Consider the following 22933-nt stretch of genomic DNA (forward strand, 5'->3'; position numbering starts at 1 on the left):
TCTTTGAGCTTTAGGCTCTTTCTCTCTCAGATCCTCATGGAATCAGGAGGTTGCGAGGGCTTCCTTGGGCAGGTACTCACAGCATTTGGCAGCACTGTTTTATCGTCCTAAGTCTGTAAGGAAGATTTCCTGCCAGCTTTTTTGTGCTATACACTCAGCAGCTCTGGTAAACCTGGTAAACTGCTCTGAAAAGCAGCTCTGGTAAACCATTCCTTCTTCTGACCATATGTGAAAGTGGTTGTCCTACCAAAGTTCAGAAGCAGATGTCTGAGTGACTCCAAGCCCTTCATTTCACACATTCACACACACTCCCTTCCCTTCTTCCCCCAGTTCCCACTTATGTCTGGCAAACACAGGATGATTCCTTACAGGCAGAAAGAACAGGGTGAAAAGGTCTTACAGACAATGACTTTGACTAAAAAGTAGTCAGTGATAGATATCCCCTGAGACAACCACAAGTGCTATATGTCTGGTATCTGGAGTTCATTTTCCAATCCCTTCCGTTATCAGAGGGCAAGTAATGATGTGTGGAAGTGCCTTACTCAGAGCTCCATCTCATCATCAAAGGTTTTCTTTGGGCTTCTCTTTGTTACCCTGCTCCAGTTGGATCCAGCTGCAATGATGTTTTCACACTCCCTGCCTTTGTTCAGGCAGATGCTAAGGTGCTCTGACCAACCTGCTCTTTGCCCTTCTCTGATCTCTGCCTGCTGGAAGATGCTAGCAGGCTCACTACATTATTCAGAAAACACTGATGTGTTGTATAAATTAGGAAGGTAATGCAGTGTTGCTGAAAACCAGGCCCAGGCACAAATCCCCCGGGATTTCACAGGAAGCAATCCTGTTTGGATTGTCCACTCTTTGTTTCATAAAGCACTGCAAGGTGCTGGATCTAACAGGTTGCAGGAGCTAATTGTCAGTAGAGGGGGGTGTATTTGCTGACACTTCAGCCTGGCTCTGACAGGACAAGTTGTCACAGGGATTTTACACCCATCCAGGAGAGCATCAGCTTGTTCTTACTTTTCCCTGGAAGCTTTTTTATAAGCATTTTATAAATGCCCCCCAGACCTCTGCTTTAGAGAGCTGTTTCAGGATGTGCGCATCCCTCATCCAGCCCAGCCTTAGCAGGGTTGTCAGCAGCAGTTCCAAGAGGTATTTCTGTCCCTCGAGAGGTGTTGCATTACCTGGGCAGTCAGTAAGCATGTCCACACTCAGGTTTGTTTTGCCTTAACCAGGTTGATTTAAATGTGAGATGGGATGAGGCTGAGACGGTGCTGCTGCTGCAAGCAGTGAAGCCCGCAGGACATACAGGTGCCACTGCATCCAAGCGCAGGGCTTTGCTGGAGGCATCTCAGTCCTGTCTCACAGAAACAGCTGCTGAAATCACCTCCAGCAAAATGCCTCTTCTCCCTGAGAACCTACTTTATTCTTGCAGCTTTCGGTGTGCACATCATTAATTGTTCCCCCCGCACACACTTCTACTGGCCCCTTCCCCATGTTTAGACTTGGACCTAAAATCCCCCCTCCTGGCCCTGCTTCTGTGCTGTCTGGCCTCATCCCCAGAGCAGTGCCGTTCGTCTGGCATCTGCCAGCTCTCTTAGAGGCTACTGGAAACACCCTGCTTGACATCAGGTGTTGGTCATTTGTGGCAAAGTGCTGGACTAGCAACAGTAGTGGTAGAAAGTGAGACTCAAAGAGGTGCAACATGATTTTTCAAGGAGATGGTATTTAACAACAGATGATTGTTTAACCTAAGCAGGCAAAAGCATGGTTTGATTCAGTGGCTGGGTAATAAAAGAAATAACAACTGTGCTTAAAACATGAAAAATTCTTAACCTAGGGTGGTAATAAATCATTAAACCCAGTTATGTAGGGTAGATCTCTGCAGTTGGGGCTGCTTAAACCAAAGCTGAGAGCCTTTGTTTAACAAGGCGCTCTGGCTGAGGTAATGGTTGTGGCTTCTTGCTGGAAGAAGCGGGTAAGTTTCTGTGGCTTGGGGTAGGCAGCTGGACAGGATGATATGAGAAGTTCCTCCTAACTTTAAAATGTATGAATATGACTGGGCCTGACAGAAATGGGACATGGGGGCAACCTAGGAAAGGGAGAGAGACTTGAAAATACCAGGGTGAGGAGCACCTCCTTTATGAAGACAGGCTGAGAAAGCTGGGGCTGTTCAGCCTGGAGAAGAGAAGGCTGCGTGGAGACCTCATAGCAGCCTTCCAGTATCTGAAGGGCGCCTATAAGGATGCTGGGGAGGGACTCTTCATTAGAGACTGTAGTGATAGGACAAGGGGTAACGGGTTTAAACCTACACAAGGGAAGTCTAGGTATAAGGAAGAAGTTTTTTACTGTGAGGGTGGTGAGGCACTGGCACAGGGTGCCCAAAGAACTGGTAAACGCTCCATCTCTGGCAAGTGTTTAAGGCCAGGCTGGACAAGGCCTTGGATAACATGGCCTGGTGTGAGGTGTCCCTGCCCATGGCAGGGGGTTGGAACTGGATGACCTTAAGGTCCTTTCCAACCCAAACTATTCTATGATTCTAGAAGTAGTGTGGGAGAGGGGAGAAGATGTGAAACATTAGCAGGCACTAACTCCAAACGCTGATGCAGAAATGTCACTGACCTGTGTCCTGCAAGAATGGTATTAACTGAGCCTGTATCTGTGGGACGGGCCTCCTGACTTGCCATCTTGAAAATCTGGACATGTTAAAGATGTGTTTTCCTCATTTTCAGACCTTAACCCTATGAAATGATTGGAAGTGTTTCCAGAAGCTTTAATTCAGGCACATCACAGTTTCAAAGGGACCTTTCTCCAAATTCTAGCATACCAATTTCTCTGTCAGCTTGTTGTGCATGAAGCTTTCTGACAGTGACTGGTCTCCTGATAGCAGTCTTGAGTCTCCCTTGTCTCGCTGAAGGTCTCATTTTAAGTTTCATAAAAGCTGTGTTGGAGCTTCTGTAATGGACAAGAAAATTCACAGCCCAGCACCCTGCCGCACTCTGTTCTTCACACAAAAATTAGTCCTCTGGTGGTGATGAATGTGTAGCATGTATCATTTCAGCAAGACTTTGGAGCTCTCCTCCAAATCATCACTGTCAGAATGATCATTCTCATCCATTAGCACTGTGTTGAGAGCTTCATGCCAGAGCAGCTCACTGAATATGCAGCAAGGCTCAGCAGGATGGGTTTGACCACCTCTTAGATGTATAGAATTCCTGTCTGCAGCAATGCTGACATCCCTTAAAAATGCCAGGAGGTTGTTTTGGGGCCTGTTAATGAGTACATTAGAAATAGATCATACCTGGCATGTTCTGCAGATTGTGTCTTGTAGGGTCATTCTCTATTGGAGTGTACAATCACCCTGCAGTCTTTGGTTTCATCCTTGAAATGCTATTGGAAGCTGAGGCTATATGAGGATCTCTGTTATGTAGCTGGAAACTCTGACATCACCTGAGAGACAGGACAATTTAAAATGGTTAAATTAGGCATCTGCTCTGAAGTGCTCTCAAGAGAAGATTATCTCTCTGAAGGCAGAGGGAGCTTGAGGAGATTAGTTTTTTACACCTTTGTGAGGGCTTCATTAAGAGATTTACCCAAATTCACAGAGGAAGTTGGGACTGGATATCTCCCAAGTCCCCCCAGAACATCCCAACCTGTGGGTCATCTCTCTGCTTGTGTGCTGGGAGGGACTGTTAACTATTCTAGCCTCCTTCTGTGAAGTCAATCCTAATGACTTGTGCTGAGGGCTGTAAATACTCACCAGCATTGGGAAGAAAGTTCTGGGGGATAGGAGGTCTAAGCAGGTAGAGGTGTTGCCTTCCTGTAGGAAGTGAATTATTTAGAGACCTTTAGGGTTGAACCCTGACTCTGCCTCACTCATTAAGTGTTACTTGACATTGGTAAAGCAATGATTTCACTCCCAAATATAGAAAGAAAAGAGATCTTGAAGCTATCCTCTGTGGGACGTATGGACTGCTTGTCTAGGTTAGGGCCACAGAAATGATCAGAGGGATGGAGCATCTCTTTTATGAGGAAAGGCTGGGAGAACTGCGGTTGTTCAGCCTGCAGAAGGTTCTGGGGGGACTTTATTGCGTGGCCTTTCAGTACTTAAAAGGGGCCTATAAGAAAGATGGGGAGAGACTTTTTAGCAGGGCCTGTTGCAATAAGATGAGGGGTGATGATTTTAAACTAAAAGAGGGGAGATTCAGGCTTTACAATGAGGGTGGCACAGATTGCCCAGAAAGGTGGTGGATGCACCATCCCTGGAGATATTCAAGGCCAGGCTGGATGGGAAAAGGCAGTGCCATGCTCTTAATACTACTGATTGCTTTCATGTTTGTTTCACTTATAAGGCCAGAAGGGCAAGTTTAGTCATAACTAACAGGGAAGTGTTCTCTCTGTCTTGTTCCTCTTAAGTAGAAAGGACCTGTTGCTAATGACTTTGTAGTTCTACAAGCACTTGCTGTGGCAGCAACCAGTAATTAAGGCCACAAACCAACTGCAGTGCTAATTCTCTAATCCCACTTGGTCATATCCTGCTGGGAAAAAAAAAAGGATCGTCACGCTGTTATTTTCCTCCTGCTGAACACTCAGATTTAGTCTTTAACTAAAGGTGAAACTTTCTGGGGAGTCTGAGCACAAAATCTCTTCATCCAGTTGAGCAAGGTTTTCCCTTTCAAAGGAGATAGATAGCACAGTTTTCTACCCACACAGCACAGAAGTAGATGAACTTCAGAGCTCAAGGCCTCGTGTTTAGCTGGTGAAAATCACCACAGCTCTTTTGACAGTGGTGGTGATATGTCAGCTTACAGAAACAGAGAACCTGGTCCTTGGCCTCTAAATTGTCCACACCAAGGTGATCAATTCAGAAACTAGATAGATTGCATGGTAACAAGGTTGTAACTGGTGAAAATCAGCTGTGTTCTTGTGCAGGAGGAAGTTCTGTTGCAGCTCAGTGACTGCTCTTAGAGGTGTTGTGCATGCATTTTATCATCTATAGTTACGACCCATCTGAGTACTCTCGATGCAGTAAATTCTTCTACCTAATGACTTCTTAACTTCAGAGGAAGCTTGGTCTTGTTGCATTACATGTCTTGTTGTGAGCCTCAGGGTGGCTCTGATTTTCAGCATCAAAAGCCAGTTTAATTTACAGACTTGCAAAATATTCATGCACCCCATGTCTTTCTTCAAATAAGGCACATGCTGGAACAGTTCTAGTATTAGAGCCATCATACACATGTATTTTTTCAAACTGCAGAGTTTTTCCCTATAACATGTCTTCCATAAGTGCCTTGGGGATACGAATTAGTGGCATTGATGGTCCAGTGTGTGCAGGATGAAGTTTGGTAGACAGCATCCTGTCCTTAGCACTGTCTTCCTTTCAGTTGTGTCACATAAAGTATTTCTCTGCTCTTTCCAACAGACTGTGACCTCATATAGACAGAGGCCACTTTATTGGGCAGGTATTACTGAAGGAATGGACAGGGTATGGCCCACAGGGACTCTCTCTTGAAGTCTGAGAAGGGCCTTTACCATGGGAAGCCCACTTCCACCATTTGTCTCTAGAGTGCACCTACTGCATTGAAAGGATTTTCCACCTCTCTCCTAGTCCTGCCTTTCCTTCTTCTCTTTTACTCCTGTGGCTCCCTGCATCCTAGGAACCAAAGGACAGTGAAACGAAGCTGCTTAGTAAACTAGAGTGGGATGCTGCCCTTAAACATCAGGGTCGAAATATGGGCATGTAGCAGCAGCAGCAGGTACAGGAAGCAGAGCTCGTCACTCCCCTGCCATGGTCCCTTAATCTTCCTCCCCATGTGCTGAAATCCCTTGGCTCTTCCCTGTTCCTCTCCATAACTCCTCCGCTGATGCAACAAAGCTGCATGGCTGAAAAGCTTTTACCTGGCCCTGCTGCTGAGTACAGCAGTGTATCTTGACTAACCACGTTATAGCTCACAAAGCATCATACGTTTTCACTCATCATTGCAGATAGCCTCAATAAAGTCCCTCGGTGCTTGGACTCTTCCGGCAGAGCAGTTATGCAGTCCCCTTAAAACAACTGTGTTGGTCATGAGAGGGTCTGGAGACTTGTGTGAGCAGTTCTCTGTGTTTTATCAGCAATGTCTTTTCCCCCATCCCAGCAATATTTGGGAACAGGTCACCAGGGGTTGGTAGCCAATGACAGTCAAGCAACAGCAATTGCCATTCTGTTGCTGTTTGTGATGTGAGATGATGAACTTCATTCCAGCTCCTAGAGGGCAGCCATCCACATCATACAGATGGCTGTTGCAATTGGCATTACGTGAAGTGCCCATGGATTGCTCTTTGCTTTTAGACACCTCAAATGCAAAAAATAAAGCTATCCCTATTTGTGGCCACAGTCCATGCTTTCAGTGTCTGTTGACTCCCCATGAAAAACAGATGGCACTTCAGGCTGGTCCCTGAGTCACTTCAAACTTGATTTGCCACACAGATAGGCAGAGGTGACCTGAGTTCCAGCCCCAGAGCATCTTGACTGCATATCTCAGTGGAGGCTGCCTATCCAGGGCCAGCATGGAAAGTCCCTCCATTGGCTGATTTAGATGCCCAGATCGTGATGTCTTCAGCATGTTTTCATCAAAGCCAGGAAGAGTAAGAGCTATGTCTACTTGTGCTGCTATTTTCCTTCCAGCATGCACACAGAGCCACCCCACACCCATAGCATGGAAACACAGGCATCTCTATAAACCTTTCATCCAAGCATTTCTGTCACGGCTTTGGTGCTGTGGTATAGCCTGTGCTCATCAAAGGGTGCTGCTCTAGGCCCTGTTGCCTTTGAACAGGGCGTTTTTGCATTGGAGCAGGGTGATGTGGTACCTGTAGGGCTCATGCAGCCCCATCCGTTCCTGAAACGCGTAGTGACAAAAACTGGTAGGTCACCCCTGCACCTTCCAGAAGTACTGGTAAATGGCCTTAAAAGATGGCAGTTTGGAGTTGTGCTGTCCATGCTCCGATTGCTTACCTGCATGCTCCCTCAAGTTTTCAGAAGTTAGGAAGCAGAGCTGTTGTTTCCTTATCTGCTTCCAGCAGGGGGAGATGGGTCCCGAGAGTTATTACTTCTGGGAGCACGTACAAAAATAACATTATTTATTTTACTCAGGAGGCTTTCTCCTGGGATTTGTGTGATTCCTGCTTGTTTGGCCTTTTACACCCAGGCAACCCCTTCCTTTTGCTTCTGTACGCTTCTAAAAGCAAATAAGACCTATCAGCTTTAGAGCGTGGTTTTGTTTTACTTTTCCCAAGGCTTACAAGACCCTCAAGGGAATTTCTTCCTCTTCTCTCCCTTTATTATGATTATTATTGTTATTATTAAGTACTTATGCTACGGTGGTACTAATGAGGATTGTGTGAATAACTAAGATGATGAAGTCTTCCCCTGTACTTCCATATCAGCAGGGAGGGGCCTCCAAGTAGGTTCTAATGCGCCCCACTTTGTAGAGAGGCACAGACACGTGCAGTCCCACCTAAAGTGAGGTTGCTACCAGAGTCTGGGAACAGGATTCCTTCCTTCTCCATCCCTGAAACCCCCTCTGTTATTCTCTGTATAAAACATATTGGTGCCACTTTCAATGAACTATATTTAACTAAGCATTAAATTTAGATTTAACTGGATAGTTATTGCCTCCTAAGTAAATACTCTGAGATAAGGAAATATTTAGTGAGCTCTAGCAGTCGGGTGGCAGATGCTTCTTACATTGCATAATAGTTAATCTTTGACAAATATGTTTCCCTTACTCAACTGGCATTTAATTAACATACCATAGCTCTTACTTAAATGTAGAGGAAACATATGTGAGAGACCCTTGTAGAAAGGATCCATGCAACACTCTCACATACAAAAGGGGTGTGTTTCTGTCATTGGTAACTTCATATGGGACCAAGTCTTTCAGCTATACTGGAACTCCATCACAAGAGTACAGAGGTTTCCTCTTGGTCATGCCTATCATCTGGGATGCCAGCAGCCTGATGGCATCCCTCTGTCCCTTGTGCTGTCTGTCACCCTAGAGCAGTGACTACTCCTCTATCAGCAGCATGGTTTTCTTCAGAGCAATACCCATCAGGCGAAAGCTCTCTCTGCAGTGGTTTAGGAACATCCAACGTGTGGATTAACCCTTTTCTTGTTGCTCCCCCTCTCTGGTGCCATCCTTACCAAGTCTCCTGCTGGGGAAGCGTCGGAATCAGCTGCCTCCTTGGCTTGTATGCAAAGCTATCATCTCTTTTGCGGCTGCCTATGTGGCACTGGAGCAGCTGTGTCATGACCTTAGCCCTTATTTTGTGGGACTTTAACACATGTGGGGATTGTTTAAGTACTCTTAGCACAGCCTTTCCATACCAAGGCTGCAGGGGCCGGTTTCTAGGGGCTCAGAAAGCAACTGGATGCATTCCTCAGAAGAAGAAAATCAATCGAGGGCCATTAACTACAAAGACCCAGCCACTGGCTGGGGACATGCCTTAGCCACAGATCACTGGAAATTAGAGCGGTGCCCTGGGGCAGTAGCACTGCACGCCTGCCTTGTGCTGGTGCCCTCCTGTAGGCATGGGCTTGAGGCTGTGGTCTAAGACAGGACATGGGGTTAGATCTTTGATCTGATCCCATGTGGCCATTTGTATGACAGAGCCTTTCTAGTTTGGGTCCACTGTATCCCCAGAAGGCTTCAGGAGCAGAGGTGAAGTAGGCTCTGTTCCAGACCTGTTTTGTCCCTTTCCGCACACACATACAGAGCAGCCCTGTGACCATGCAAGACAGCCACTATCAGTGGAGTTCCCCTTGTTTTTTCTTCCACCTGCTTCTCAATCCCCCCCCCTCCTTCCCTCTGTGCTTCCACGCCGTGCTGTCGCCATCGAACGGTTACGTTAAGCGAAACATCCCTTGGAGCAGCAGCTCTCCCCATCCCTCCTGCAGGCAGAGGAGAGCGGGCTGGGGGGGGGGGGTGTGAATGGTAGGCAGGCACAGGACTTATTCCTGCCCGTTACCCCACGTCCCTCCCCGAGCGCTGGCGATGGTACGCGAGCCGTGGGAGCACGGCCGGGCAGGCAGCGCTGCCGCCGGGCGCGGGGCTCAGCTGCGGGCAGCCGGGGCGGACAGCGCGGGCATTCACACCGCAGCGCCCGCCTCAATACCGGCTTTGTCCCCGGGCCGGCCCTACGGGGATGGGAAACGAGGCGGGAAGGGCTGAGCGGAGGGAGAGATGTGCTGATGTGGTTGAGAGCAAAGTCTGAGGGGGGGGGGGGGGGTGAAGCGAGGGATGAGGCTGCCGAGGCAGTTGCCAAGGATGCTGCTCTGTAAATCAGCGAGCTTGTGGCTTCAGGCCGCAAACCCAAGTTGTTTGTAGTTTTGGCCACAGCTTCTTTGCTCTCTCCCTCCCCCCATTCCCTCCTTCCTCAGTATTTCCTTTTGTGGATATTGGCCGTATCTTCTGCATCCTCTCTGCCCTGCTGCCTGTGCTGCCTGCTCCAGGCTGCTCCTGCCTTCTCCTCTTCCCGCTCTGCTCCCAGTTCCCCGCTTGCGCTCCCCTTCCCCTTCTTTCTCCAGCGCCGCTCTCCCCCACCCCCTTCCCTCTCTGCCTCTCCCTCCTCCCCTTTCCAGCCCCCTCTCCCTCGGCGCTTCCCCCCTCTGCCCTCCAGCCCTCATCTCTCCACAAGCCCCTCTCCCTGCTGCAGTGCCCCCCTCCGTCCCTTGGCTGCTTGGCTGCAGCCCCGCTCAACGGTGGGGGGGTACCGGGGTCCCCGGGGCGGGCGGTACCCCCGGCAGGGGGACGGGGAGCGCCGCTGTCGGGTCTCCTCCTGCTGCCGCTGCCGCGGTGGTGCCGAGCTGCCGTCTCCCGAGTGAGGCTCCCTCGTTCCCCTCCCTCCCTTCCTCCTCCCTTGCTCCCTCCCTCCCTGCCTCGCTCCGCCTGGGAAAGTGGGTTAGGAAGGGAGCTCGGGGCTGGGAGGCTGCACAGCCGCGCACTGGAGCAGGACCATCCACTTGCGCAGCCCGGCGGCACAGGACTCGTACTGCTCCTTTTCCTGTGGTGTTTTTCCCCCCCCCCTCTCCATCACTCCAAACGGGTCGATTTAATTGTTGTTATTTTTAAATTATTTTGCTACCTGAGTTTTTCCTCTTGGCTTTTTCATTTTTGCCTCCCTTGTTTCAACTGAAGGCTGTGCTAAGACTTTTTCTGGGGGAAGAAGCTTTAAAAAAGAAGGCAAGGAGGGGGGAAGAAGCCTGCAAGAGACTGAAAAGCACAAGAGAAAGTGGCAGCTAAAGGAGGACTGTGAAATCACCTCCCCTTTCAGGGGCTGTCGATCAGAGCGAGAGTTGTACACTATTATTACTGTTTTTCTTTCTACATCTCTCCATCCACACGCACCAGGCAGAGAGAGACAAGTACAGGCAGCGAAACTCGACGAGACCAGCCATGGTAGCGAGGGCTCAGCCTGATCGGAAACAATTACCGCTGGTCCTACTGAGATTGCTTTGCCTTCTCCCTACAGGGCTGCCAGTCCGCAGCGTGGATTTTACCCGAGGTACCGATAACATCACCGTGAGGCAGGGGGACACAGCCATCCTCAGGTAGGGCATTTTGCCAACTTTTCCTTTCCTATGTGTGCACTGTATTGCCATGTATGCAACATAACACATGTGATGCGGTGCTGATTTGTGCCTGTGTGTCTCTGAGAGCGTGTGTGTTGTTTTATCTCTCCAACTGCAGCAGCAGCTGCTGCTACAAACAAGCTCTGCGTGTGTGTTTATGCTTTAATATATATATTAAGGATTTATATATACATATATAAAGGAATTGAAAAGCTTTTGGGCACTTCTTGCCACCACTCTCCTCTGTGTAGTGCTCTGGATCAAAAGGGTTTCAGTGGGGAAAGATCTGCTGGTGTTAGCCAGCTCTCGTGAGCATACATTTTCCACCAGCCCTGCAGTATCAATAGAGAAATCGAAAAGGGATCCAGCTGTGTTTCCAGATGTTCCATTGATCTTCCCCTGCTTCTTCCTGTACCCATGCAAAAACTTTATCCCTGGTGCTGCCAGAACTCACAGGCAAGTTCTTTTGGGAAACTCTGGCTTTTAATTGCACTTACTCATTTTTCTGCCCTTAAGGAGGGGGGATGGATAAAATAATTGAAAAAAGGTGGTGAAAAAATGGTGTAACAGCTTCTGTGTTTATGAGGCTTGTATCTGGTTCCCTGTGTCGCTTTCTTTGCAGGGCTAAGTAAACAGGCGTACGTTGTGCTTACATGTCTGAGCTGTTGTGATGAGGGGGTCTTTACACATGAAGCCTTGTTCAGCGGCAGTATTGAGTGTTATATCTCTCTATCGTTGCGCAGGCTTTGTAAAGGTAGTTCCGAGGCTACTTCGGCTTTCAGTCAGGAGCGTCCCAACTAGCTGAAATGCACTCGTCTTTTTCCTGTGGGCTCCTTTTTCTACCTGCAGTAACTTCCCTACAGAAGGAAAACCCAGCGCATATGAGCATGTGCACACGCTGTGTATGATGGCTATAAAACTACTGGACGTGATTTAAAATAAGTCTGTAATCTGTATGAGGAGCTGATAGTGCACATACCCTGAAGCATCAAGGGAGCAATCTGCTAGTAAAGCTAACAGCAGCAGCAAAGTTTTCTTTTCCTTTCTCCGAAATAAATCCTGCTAGATGTCACCAAATGCTTTGCTACGTGATCCCCTGTGTCCTGCATCCCTCCCATTTAATGATAGAGGGGTATGTGAGCTAGTAAGGTGGGATCAGGGCAGAAGGATGCTAGAAGAGGGATCTGTGTGTGTGTTTGTATATATACGCATATTGCTTCTCTCAGCTCCGTGTGCTGGGTTGTTTTGATCCTGGAATATCCATTCAGCAGCTACCATTCCCCAGCCCTCCAGACTTGTTAACTCTCATATAAGATTTATCCACACAGAGTAATAGGATTTACAGAGTAATTCATCTGCCTTGCATATGCAACGGAAGGGGTTTAGATGTGACATGGTAAACACCTAACAAGGGGTGTTGCCTCCAACTCCTGGATTCTCTCCTCTCCCTTCCACTCACTAGCAATCCATATATCCCATTAACCCTTTTCTAGTGGGACTCCCAGCTGACTTATCCCATTTTTAAAGGCAAATCACTTCCATCAATCATTAATTTTGGAGGGGCTGCTCAGGCAGATGTTTGCAGGTGCATGTTTGGTATACACAGCAGCAGACAAGTCATTAAGCTCGCTTGCCCAGACAGGGGTCACTGGATTTCTATTTCCCACTTAACCTTGGAGCTTTGGAGTTTATCTAGACACTGTGTGCTAAAGCTGCATTTGCAGCAGAGAGGGCTGAGTGGATGGTGGAGGTGGTGCCTGCATGTGCTGTGTGTAAAGCATTTGTCAGCAAGCAAAACGGGGATGCATGGGAGAAGTGGTTTCCATGATAGTGTGCAGCTTACCAGTGTTATGTCAGGCACTGAAATAGAGCACCTGGGTGAGGTGATCCAGCTGTGCCAGCCAGATGTGTGCCAAGTGACACAGTTAGGAGCAGCACACCACCCGGCCATGGAACTGCTTGCCCTGAGCAATGTAACATGTTCCTGGCAGGCTGTGCTTCAGAACAAAGTAACTCTGGTGAGTGCACAGGTTTTGCCTTCCCACACTCTAGGCAGCTCTGGCTGGCTATATGCTTTTCACCTTTCCTAGCAAGGGCAGTTGTCTCATCTCCCTTTCCCTGGGCCCAGCCCCAGGTTTCTGGGATGTTTCACTCCCTCTTTCAGAGGAGGAGCAAAAGCCAGGCTGTGCTAAGTGACAGAACTGCAACATGAGGCTGGAGGGAGAGAGATTTCCCTCTGTCCTGTACACCTCTTGCAGGATGGTGTTTCACTTCCCCAGCTTCTTAAAGCAAGGGCTGGTTTGCTTCCCTGACCCTCCAAAAGATAACTTACTTTAAGACAGCCTTGTGTTTGAAAAACTCCCAGCATCTCACTCTTCCTGCCTATAGATCCACTACTGACAATGCAAGGGAAAGAGCTGGATGGGGAAAACCATTAGATGATCTATACTAACTGTGTTTAGAGCAGATCTTTACCTCCACAGAGAGATAGGTAAGAGATTTCTATATGGAGATCGTATCACCTATCTTTGCATGCATCTGCTTCATAGGGAAGAGGAAGCATGCAGCAGCATTTTACCAGTGCCAGGTAGCTCCATTCTGTAGCTTGAAGGGAAATGGAAATGTAGGAGGGAGAGGAAAAAAAAAAGATATGCAGTTGGAGAGAAATCAAAACCTGTACATAGTGATTAAGATAACAAAAACCATTTTGTTCATGTGAATTGTGGCGCAAATCATTCAGCAAAGCACCAAGGACAGGGTATTCTGAATGATTCTTCTCCTTTCAGGCCTTATACGTTTGTATATAGCATTACACTTGTAGGTGGGAGAATGGGTGGGTGGACTGATCTATGAAATGGAGAAAAATAGTTGATTATAAGCCCTAATGTTTGTAAAGGAAGCCACTCCTCTGGGGCTTCATCTGCAGCTTGTTACTCAGAACAGAATTATTCTCAGGAGTTTGGATATGACTTTTTGGAGCTATGGCACTTCAACTAGTGTCTTCCTATGGACTTTTAAAAACTGCTCCTAACTTCATACTGGCTCATCTCCTAAATGACCTGGCAGCAGATCTGATTAATTTGTTGGCCTTGCTGAAGGCTGATGACTTTTAGTGAGTATTTGGCATGGGGAAGTCAGGGAATTGCAGGGAGAACAAAAATAGCTCATGATAGACTATCCACAGGGAAAAGGTTAATGATCCTTAGAGTAAGGCAAGAAAAGAGAGGAGGGGTCTGAGACCTGCAACAAGCGAGAAGGGCTGAGCCAAGAGAAGAGAGCAGGGAGCTTCACCATATATCAGAGAGCCTGTCAGATGTACTAAGGTTTCATTGTTTAACTCTGTCTTCAGCAAGTGAAGAAAGCCACTGACCCTTATTTTGTGCATTGAGAGTAGACTCTTTGCTATAATTCCTGCCCATGTTTTGCTTGCAAGATTATGGTGGTGAGGTTGCCAGGTTTTGTATGCAACTTCCCCGCTTGATGTTAGGAAAGAAATAGTCTCTGAACAATAAACACACAAAACTAATTAAAATGGGAAAAGTAAAACAAGCCCCAACCCCAAATCCTCTTTCTGTCTACCTGCCTCCAACATCCCTTCTTACCTCCGTTGCTCTGAGAGCGTTGGGTGAGCAAAGGCAGGGACCCTTTGCTTTGTTACGTGCTTTCAGCATAGGGATGGGATGAGAAACAGCAGGACCTTGGCTAAGCCAGGACATGTGCAGTAGTGAAGGGCAGCTACTGCAAACTGTGGAGGGAGGGAACTGTGCATCTGTGTTGTGTTTGGCCCTTAAAATGGCTTAAGGGCAAAGTGGTGATGAAGTCAGTGCTATGGGATCCAGGTACCTGAACAGCCTGTCAGGTTCCTCTCGGGAGCCACTACAGCATCACTCTAAAATGCCTTCAAAGGACCATTCTGAGGGCATCACTGTGACTTGCAGGTTGCCCAGGGCTTTTAGTAGTCCTGGCACAAGGGGTGATTTGGCCTTTAATGACTTCTGAAACAGAGCTCATGACTAGCTGGAACCAAAATGGGTCACATCCCTATTCCCATCTGCTCCATTGTACCAGTACAAATCCACCAAAGCCCAAGGGCACTGCCAGAAATACCACATTTGTCTTTGGGGCAGATTCCTGGGGACCGCTAATAAAGAGGTAAAAATGACTCACACAGGGCTTAAGCTGCTGAGTGCTGCTCAGATGTTGCTCAGCCTGGTAGAGAACTGGGATCTCGCCAAGGCCAGAATTTGGCTTCTTGTTCCTGAGTTTTTCCGAGCATCAACTTTTCATCAAGAATTAAATCAATCTGATGCTTGTTCACTGATGAAACACAACATTTAACAGAATGGGCAGTTTCCATTTTTACCAGGTATTTTTAAATAGTACGAAGGTTCTGGCTGATAGCACATTTAGGAACTTCCATCCTATGGGTACTTAGTTTATTCAAGTTACATGTGTCAAAGGATAGGCTAAATCAAATTATCAGCAGTAATGATAGTGCTGCTGGTGTAATCCTGCAATATAAGCAATTTATGCAAACTCTGCTGTTGGTTTCTCAGTATTTTCCTGACATCCTACACATGAAGCTATACTAGAGGACAGAGGCACCTCAGGCAAAGTAGCAAGCCAGCATCACAACCAAGTTTAAGCCCAATATAGTTATTTCAAGAGAAAAAGCTATTCAGATTACAATTATAATTAGCATATAACAGCGAGCACTGAGCTGAACCCTTTGCTAGAAATGAGAATAAGCATGTTCAAAGGTATAATGCTACATAATAATACAGTCTTGGCAGTAAAATTGTAGCCTTGATTATTAGTAGCATTGTTGTGGCACTTAAAGGCCACCACTACATTGAGGCACCCTTTGTATTAAGTGCCATGGGAGCAGAGAGTGAGAGAGATCCCTTGTTCCACAGGGCGTGAAGGCTATTAGAGGTTGGGGACGGGCAGGAGGTGAGGGGACTCGCCCAGGGCTGTGCAGCAGGGCTTAGGCACACCCAGCATCACGACCTATCCATTAGCTGCGGTTGCCTTTTGCCTCAGCCACGAAACAACCCAGCAAATGTGACAACATGAGGTTCCCCTCATGATGAGGACATCCTCATCTGTGCCGGTGTTGAGTGCGAGTCACGGATGCTCTCCTCTTTCTCTGGTATATACAAAGCTTTCATTATCAAATCTGGTATACGCTTGTCAAGAGAGGGTATGTTGGGATCTGTGTAAAAGGGGCTGTGCTCTGTTGATGCTTTCCTCTTAAATAAATGTAGTAACAGATGACACAGAACTTGCAGGTCTGGCAGCAGGTGGTGCCATTATATGAAGACACAGGTGCATACATAGATATGTGAGTGTGTGCACATGCATATGATAAAGTAAGTTGCAATATGTATATGGTTAGAGGGTAGCTATTAGCATCTCTCCTTATACACACACACTAGATATATATATTCATGTATATATACACACACACATAGGTGAGTGGGGGCCTTTGTGATACTGCGTTTTCTGAGAGTGGAATAACCCATCACAAGCATAGATGGAATGGAAATTAGAAAGGAAAAAGGCTTTCTGTGGTGAAACGAAGTATGTTTAATAATACCTTATGTATAATTTACATTCAGAAAGATGGAGGAGGAGAGACAGTATCAAACCGTATGGTTTTAACCTCCTCCCCTGAGTCTGCACACACACTCCAGTGTGCAGCTAAGTACCATATGTTTCCCTGCTTAGGTGGCATTAAAATTTATATAGTAGTACGTGTTACCTAGAGTGTCTCAGAGTTGGTACCTCTTCCACTCCCCTCCCCTCCTGAGCAGGTAATGAAGAAAGACCTAGTCTTAAAATAGCTCATAGTTACTGGAATTTGCCATCTCATAACTATAAGTTTTCAAAACATATATCACACGTGCCTGCCCTTTCTACCTAGACCCACAGGCATCTGATTCTGGCAGAGCTGTAGGGCCACAGTTTGCTACTGATGCAGCGGCAGGGCTTCAACAGACTTACAGTGAGGCTGAATATTGCTGTTTTCATTGAAGGTCCCTAGTTCTGTTGTCCATCAAAATTCACTCTGGCTCATGTGAACTGCTCTGCTGCAGTAAGTGCAATGGAGGGCACAGAGGTGAAGTCAGGAATTTACTGAGTTTTCTTTTCTCTCACCAAAGAAGAAAAGAATACGATTTTCAGATGAATCTGACACCAAAGCATTTGTTTCAGGCTTCAGGCGCATCTAACGTGCCTGGCTTTATGGTAAGTAATGGAAACTAATAATGATAAGCTTCACCTCTGCCTACAAAATAGCTAGTTCAAAATCATCTGAACCCCTGAGCGTGTATATTTCAGCAGTTTTATTAGGAGTAGCTTGGTTTTGTGGGAGAGGCCAGATGTGCCCCTCCTGTGCTTGGCCCTTTGCAAAGAGAGGAGAAATGGCCCTGCTGCAGCTCTATTGATTTCACTGGGGGTGGGCTTTCCCACTGGATGGAATCAAGCCTGGGATGGAGTTCAGCAGATGCTTTGCAGTAACACACCTACATGAGGTCTGGGGGGGGCTGCTTGCCTGGAAGCAAGCGTGTGTTTCCCTACATTTGCCCCTATTTAAAAATGGGAAGTGTTTTCTTGCACGTACTTGTACAAATGTTCATATACTTTGTAAAGTTGCAAGCATGGTATGAGTGAGAGGCAGCACTGCCCAATGGAGGGGATAACAGCCTGCTTGTTTGGAGGTCTGAGTGGCTGTTTCTGACTCCTGTGCCTCAGTAACTATCGCTAATGACGGAAAAGTCCCTTTGCTTCAGTGTGCCTCAGTTGCTACAGGAAAAAAAGCAAGAGCAAACAGGATCATAGGATGTTTGAGTTGGAAGGGACTTTAAAGCTCATCCAGTTTCACCCCCCTTGTTATGAGCAGGGGCACCTTCCACTAAACCAGGTTGCTCCAAGCCCGATCCAGCCTGGCCTTGAACACTGCCAGGGATGGGGCAGCCACGGCTTCTCTGGGCAACCTGCATCCGTAGCTTTTGAAAACATTTGAAATCTGACACATCGTGACATAGCTTCCCTTGTAAGCAGTAATGGGCACAGTAGATGTTTCCCATCCTTTTACTCACACTTAAAAACATAAATCTTTGTCTTTCTGAAAGAATGTATATTGCACCTTCCTCTCCAGAGGCTCGGTGGTTAACACCACGATAGATCTGGCCAATATTGCCCCTTTCAAGCAGCAACCTGAACCACTCTCACTGCTGGAATTTGCATTTCTGTGGCACAGGGAAGTAGTAAAAACTCGCAGAGCAGGGAGGCTTGTCTCACACGTACATGCTTGTGAGAGGCGAGACAGGCCCAAGTGGTTTCTCATCAGAAGTGCTCTCCTTAGATGGGTCCCCTGCTTTATGAAGGGGAGGAAAGGCCAAGAGGGCTCCAGCTCCCAAGCATCAATCGTCTGCTGTGCATTTGCAAAATGAAGTAGGGGTGATCCCACAGCTCACAGTGCCACAGCACCTCCCTCCTCTCAGGGACAGCAGGGTGACCGTGTTAGAGATGCACCGCTGTCATTGCCCCTAACATGGTGTCACTTAGTATATCGGTAACAACAGTGCCTCACCATGGGAGGTGATAGTGCTTTTCCACTGTAGGAATGCAGGGATATAACTGGGATGGTACCTGTATGACAGCTCACTGCCCCCATCCCAGACTGGCTGTGCATCCTCACATGAGGCTGGGCAAGGGAGACCATGACTCAGAGCTGCACATCCAGTCACTTTCTGTGCCTCGCTGTGCAAACAAAACCCATGTTAAAATCCACTGGCAGGCAGCATCCATGACTTTGAATAGTAAATACAAATCTCTCCCTCTCCCTCTCTGTGTCTCTCTCTCTGTTATTAAGCTGACAGGCACTTAGCCAATTATCCAGTCGTCGTCTCAGCTGTATTTATGGAGGAGGAAGAAACAACGCACACAGCTCTTGTCTTCAGGGCTTCAGCTGAGTCTCCCTTGTGTTCTGTAGCATTTTCCCTTGTGTGAGCTGCTTAGGATGCAGAGGGAAAGAAACCAATGAAGGGAATGTATTGAGGAGAAGAAGAGAGAAGCAGACAGGGGGAAAGGGGTCTACTCCCCACATCAGGCCAGAGCTGCTGTTGCTTGCCGCTGGTTTTGTGTTTAAATATGTCAGAGCACGTGTGCCTCTGTTGCATAAGGTTGTGTGATGGATGGGGAATGTGATGACTGCAGGTACTTCCAAAGTCGTTTTGCAACAAACAATAGTAGGAGCTACACACCAATAGACCATGAGTCTGTGCCTTAAAGTAAGGGGGCCACGTACTTTGGGACATGATGTGAATCTGTGACTTGAAGCGAAGAGCCACCCCTAATCCTCACTGCAGTATTGCACCTACAACATGCTGCCTGCGCTGGCTCAAGTGTTTACTCCAAACAGCAAAATTCAGGCATATAACACTGAAGTGTTCTGTGAATGTCTTCATGAATGTTGAAAATGAATTCGCTTGGGCTGCAGCTGTGCTTCCTTTGTGTGTGTGTGCATGTGCATCTTTTTTTCTCTCCCCCTTGTGAATAATCTGAGTGGATGAGTTTTCCTTGTCCTGGCATTCACGGACAGAACATTTTAAACTGGATCATAGATGAGCAAACAAGGCTCTAGTTGCTACTTCTGCAGCTAGGACAGATTTGTATGTGCCCTTTCCTCCTCCCTCATCCCACAGACACTAACTTCGTATATATGCTCATGGTACTCTTGATGTATATTTATATAAGATGCTGCTTGGGGAGCACTGGAAGTGGTTCTTACCTCTCATCAGAGCCTGGGCATAAAAGCAGTTGAACAAGTGAGATGTGGTGCTTGAGCCACAATAATTTATGTGCATGTGACAAGAGAAAATTACCTTTAAACTCAGCACCCGACCAATCAATCTTGGAGCAGCCTGGTTTTGCTAGGAAAGATGCCTCAGGCCAAGCCTATCAAGCTCAGAAAAAGAAAGGTTAAAATGTTCCAACATCATTATCTCTTTCTCCTCCTTTGGAGGAGAGGAGCCACAGGGGCAAAGCCTAGCTGACTCCTGCACACTAGCTCCTTAGTAGTGAGATCCATTCCCACCCCCAGCCCATATTCCCAACAGAAATTTGGTCACCATCAGGCTCTGTGCTCATCTTGCCAGGGAACAGAAAGGAGAGCCTGTGATAGAGAGGACCAGCCATAGATAAGCATTCTGGAGTTAGAAATGCTCAAAAGGGGAGAAAAACAGTGTAATGGTAAGGCAGCAACCCTACTGAGGTAGCACAGGGATGTTAGGAAACCCCCATCTATTCCCAGGTGTCCTCTGAGCCTGGAGAAAAGCGGGAATCAGGCAGTTATTACTCCCTGAAAAATTATTGTCCCCTTTGCCAAATACAATATAATATGAGCTGTAGTCTCTCTCCCTGCAGCTATAGAGCAGGGAGCCAGTGCCAGCTGAGGCAGTTGTTTACTGGGGCTTTGTTGGGGAAGGGGCATTTGGAGCCCCTCTCCTTGTATGAGCAGGGGCACATGCAAACCTCAATGCAGGTGAGCCTGTTTTGTCCTTTCAGAGCAGGCAGGTTTAAAGGAGTCAAGGGACAGGGGAGGTTTTAGGCTGGTGGAAGAAGATGGGTAGGGATTGCTTTTCCTGTCTGCTACCCCCCTTAGCCTTTGGTGCACTGGTTAAACAGGGATGGTCCTTCCATAGCCCCCTGTCACTTCTCATGCAGATTCTTGTCCTCCAGCTCCTTGGGTAGGCCCCCACAAACTTATCCTGGCTGTCCCACTTAGCAGGGCTCTCATTCCTGCCAGTGGGATGAGGACCTCACAGCTTACTGGGCATCCTCACCCCCTCCATCTCCCATCATCACCTCTTTGCTCCATGAGCAGCAGAACTTGTAGGGACCTCAGGACAGCACCAGATCACTCCTCTTTGTAAGTAATCCTTTTGGATGCACTGCCTAACTTTCCCATGCCAGTCATTGCTGTCATCACCCAGTTACCCTGTGCCACTGGCCATTGGGGTAGCTGGCAGCACAGCAGAGAGGCAATTGCAGCTGGGGGAAAGGTGAGGGAGCAGACTGCTTTCCATAGTCCTTTAGGACGCCATGGAAAAATGACATACACTTCCACACAGCTCATGCCATGCACCCGCCATATACCCACACAGGCTTAGTTGTCTGTTTCTTGGGTTACACTGGTATTTAACTGAAATCACTCCTGGGTGTAGTTGGGCTGACTTGGGGGTGCTGGCTGTATGCTGAGACAGTCCTTACACAAGTGAGTACCTTGTGAGTGCTGCCTTTGGGTCCTGTGAACCACAGACCTTGTGATAGGAAGCTAATGCAGCCCCTTGTAATGACTTCCCCCTCAACTTTCCCACTAAAGGCAGTTGGCTGAAGTGGAACAACTTGTTGACGGGGGATATGGATAAGGGCAGGCCCTGGGTAATACTGGCCTCATGTTCATTGAAAAGATAAAAAAACAACCAATAGAACTCCAATCCAACCAACCAACCAACCAAAATCCCCCAAACCAAGACAGAAAGCATGAAGAAGTATGCACAGTTAGATTGCCTTTCTCATCTCTGTGCTGCAGAAGGCAGCCATCCATGGTTTTGTGCAGTAAGCAGTTCAGGGCAGCATATGAGGACAGTACCCCTTAAAGTGTGCTAAATGTGGGCAGCAGTAATAGGAGATCTCATGTGAATGAGGAACAGAAAAGGAGTTACTTCCTCCACCAGCTAGACCTGCTCCTTAGGGCTTGTTGTTATTATACCTACTGCTGAGACTTGGAGTGTGCCCAAAGCCTTTGAACTGTGCACATGCTGTACCTCATCTGCCTTTCTCCATTGCTGTCCTTGGCTGTCTCTTGCCAGCAAGGAACGAGAAGAGTGTGCTTGCAGAGGTTTGTCCACTGAGAGAGAAAGGATGGATAAGTTCATCGGAGAGACAGAGCTGAAATATCTCTCTTCTGCCTCTCTCTTGCAAATCTCACCCAGCTCCCTCTGCTTGGCACACTCCCCCACTCAGCTTGTCACCTTGCTTGACGAAGTTGTCTGTCACATCTCCTTCTTGCCCTCTCAGTCTCCCTTCTTCTTTTGCTTCCTCTTTCTGTCTCAATCCATCCCCTCCTAACTCTTAACCCCTTCCCAACACTTCTCCTTACTCCAGGCCCTTCTTCCTCTTCTTTTCTTTCTCTCTCTTTGCTCAACTCTGATCTCTGACTTGAAACAATCTTGCTGGGCACAGCCACTCAGTCGGTGCTTTGTATTCGGGCTGGGCCTGCAGAGTATTCCCAGTATATTTGTTTGATCCTGCACAGAATGCCCAGTGCCTATTGTCCTCCAAGCTTATAGGAAAGGGTGTGTGTGGAGGGCTAATAAGAAAGTGGGGGCTGCATCATCAGTAAACCTTTCTTTTCCTAGCAGGAATATAGTTGGATGCCTGTTGCATCCCAATGATCTGCTTCTCCTGCTTTCAATTGCAGCCCAAGTTGGAAATAAGAGTGGAAGAAGAGTCTGTTGGTTGACAAGGTGGTTGACAAGCAAGAGCTGAGGCTGCAGGCTGGTGTGAAAGCTGCCTTGCTGCTGTCAGCAGACGAATACCCTGCAGTGCTTCCTTGGTACGCAGTGTTTCTACTGCTGGAAGTTGGAAGGGGGCAGCTGGGGAATTTTTTTCCCCTGTTGTAGTTCTTTCTTGGGTGAGGAGCTTGACACTCCTGCAGGATGCTGATGTGGGATGACATGAATCGGTGCTGGGGTGCAAAGGCAGATGCATTTGAAATATAGCGATGGTGCAACGTTATGGAAAGTCATCGGTATTCAGAGTACCAGCGAAGTAGCAGATCTTTAGCTCATGAGTTAGGATCTTTTCAGCCAGACTTGTCCATTGCAGGAGAGGCTTTCCAGGAACTCTGGAAGCAGCCTCATACACATTTGGTATGGAACCATAAGATGCTTTAGAAAACTAAAACTACAGCTGGTGCTGTAGCAGGGATGTTCCTCAGCACTGGTCGCCCTTTATCATCCTCCTGTGGTACTTCCTTTTTGTGAGACTGAAGTCTTTGTGCAAACGCACTCATCCTGGCTTCTTTTGCACCTAAGGTAAACCTGAGATTGGCATCCATAATCAGGAGCAGAAGGTGCTGCAGGCAATCTGTCTTCCTAGCACTGCATTATACCCATTTTAGTTCTTTCAGCTAAATATCAAATAATCTGTCCACCCACACATCCTCCCCACTGCAGCGACTGTGCTTGGTGGTGGGCCATCTGTAGGACTTTACCAGGACAAGGGGGTCCACAGGGGTTCTTGTGTAACACG

At 47.6% G+C, this 22933-nt stretch overlaps 1 protein-coding gene across 3 annotated transcripts in view; it reads left to right on the forward strand.

Moving 5' to 3' along the window:
* The window catches only part of LSAMP (limbic system associated membrane protein), a 423655-nt gene that overhangs the window by 115650 nt on the left and 285072 nt on the right, over window positions 1-22933 (forward strand). The window contains exon 2 of one of the 3 annotated variants that reach the window (XM_057404163.1): window positions 10510-10588. In XM_057404163.1, coding sequence (XP_057260146.1) covers window positions 10510-10588 — 79 coding nt within the window. Of the gene's footprint in view, window positions 1-10207; window positions 10589-22933 lie in introns of those variants that run through there. The other 2 variants (XM_057404161.1, XM_057404162.1) reach the window with 2 other exon arrangements.

This window comes from Pezoporus wallicus, unplaced genomic scaffold, assembly GCF_028554395.1.
Source record: "Pezoporus wallicus isolate ANWC-B61680 ecotype Strahan unplaced genomic scaffold, APGP_CSIRO_Pwel_v1 contig_6598, whole genome shotgun sequence".
Taxonomy (NCBI): Eukaryota; Metazoa; Chordata; class Aves; order Psittaciformes; family Psittacidae; genus Pezoporus; species Pezoporus wallicus.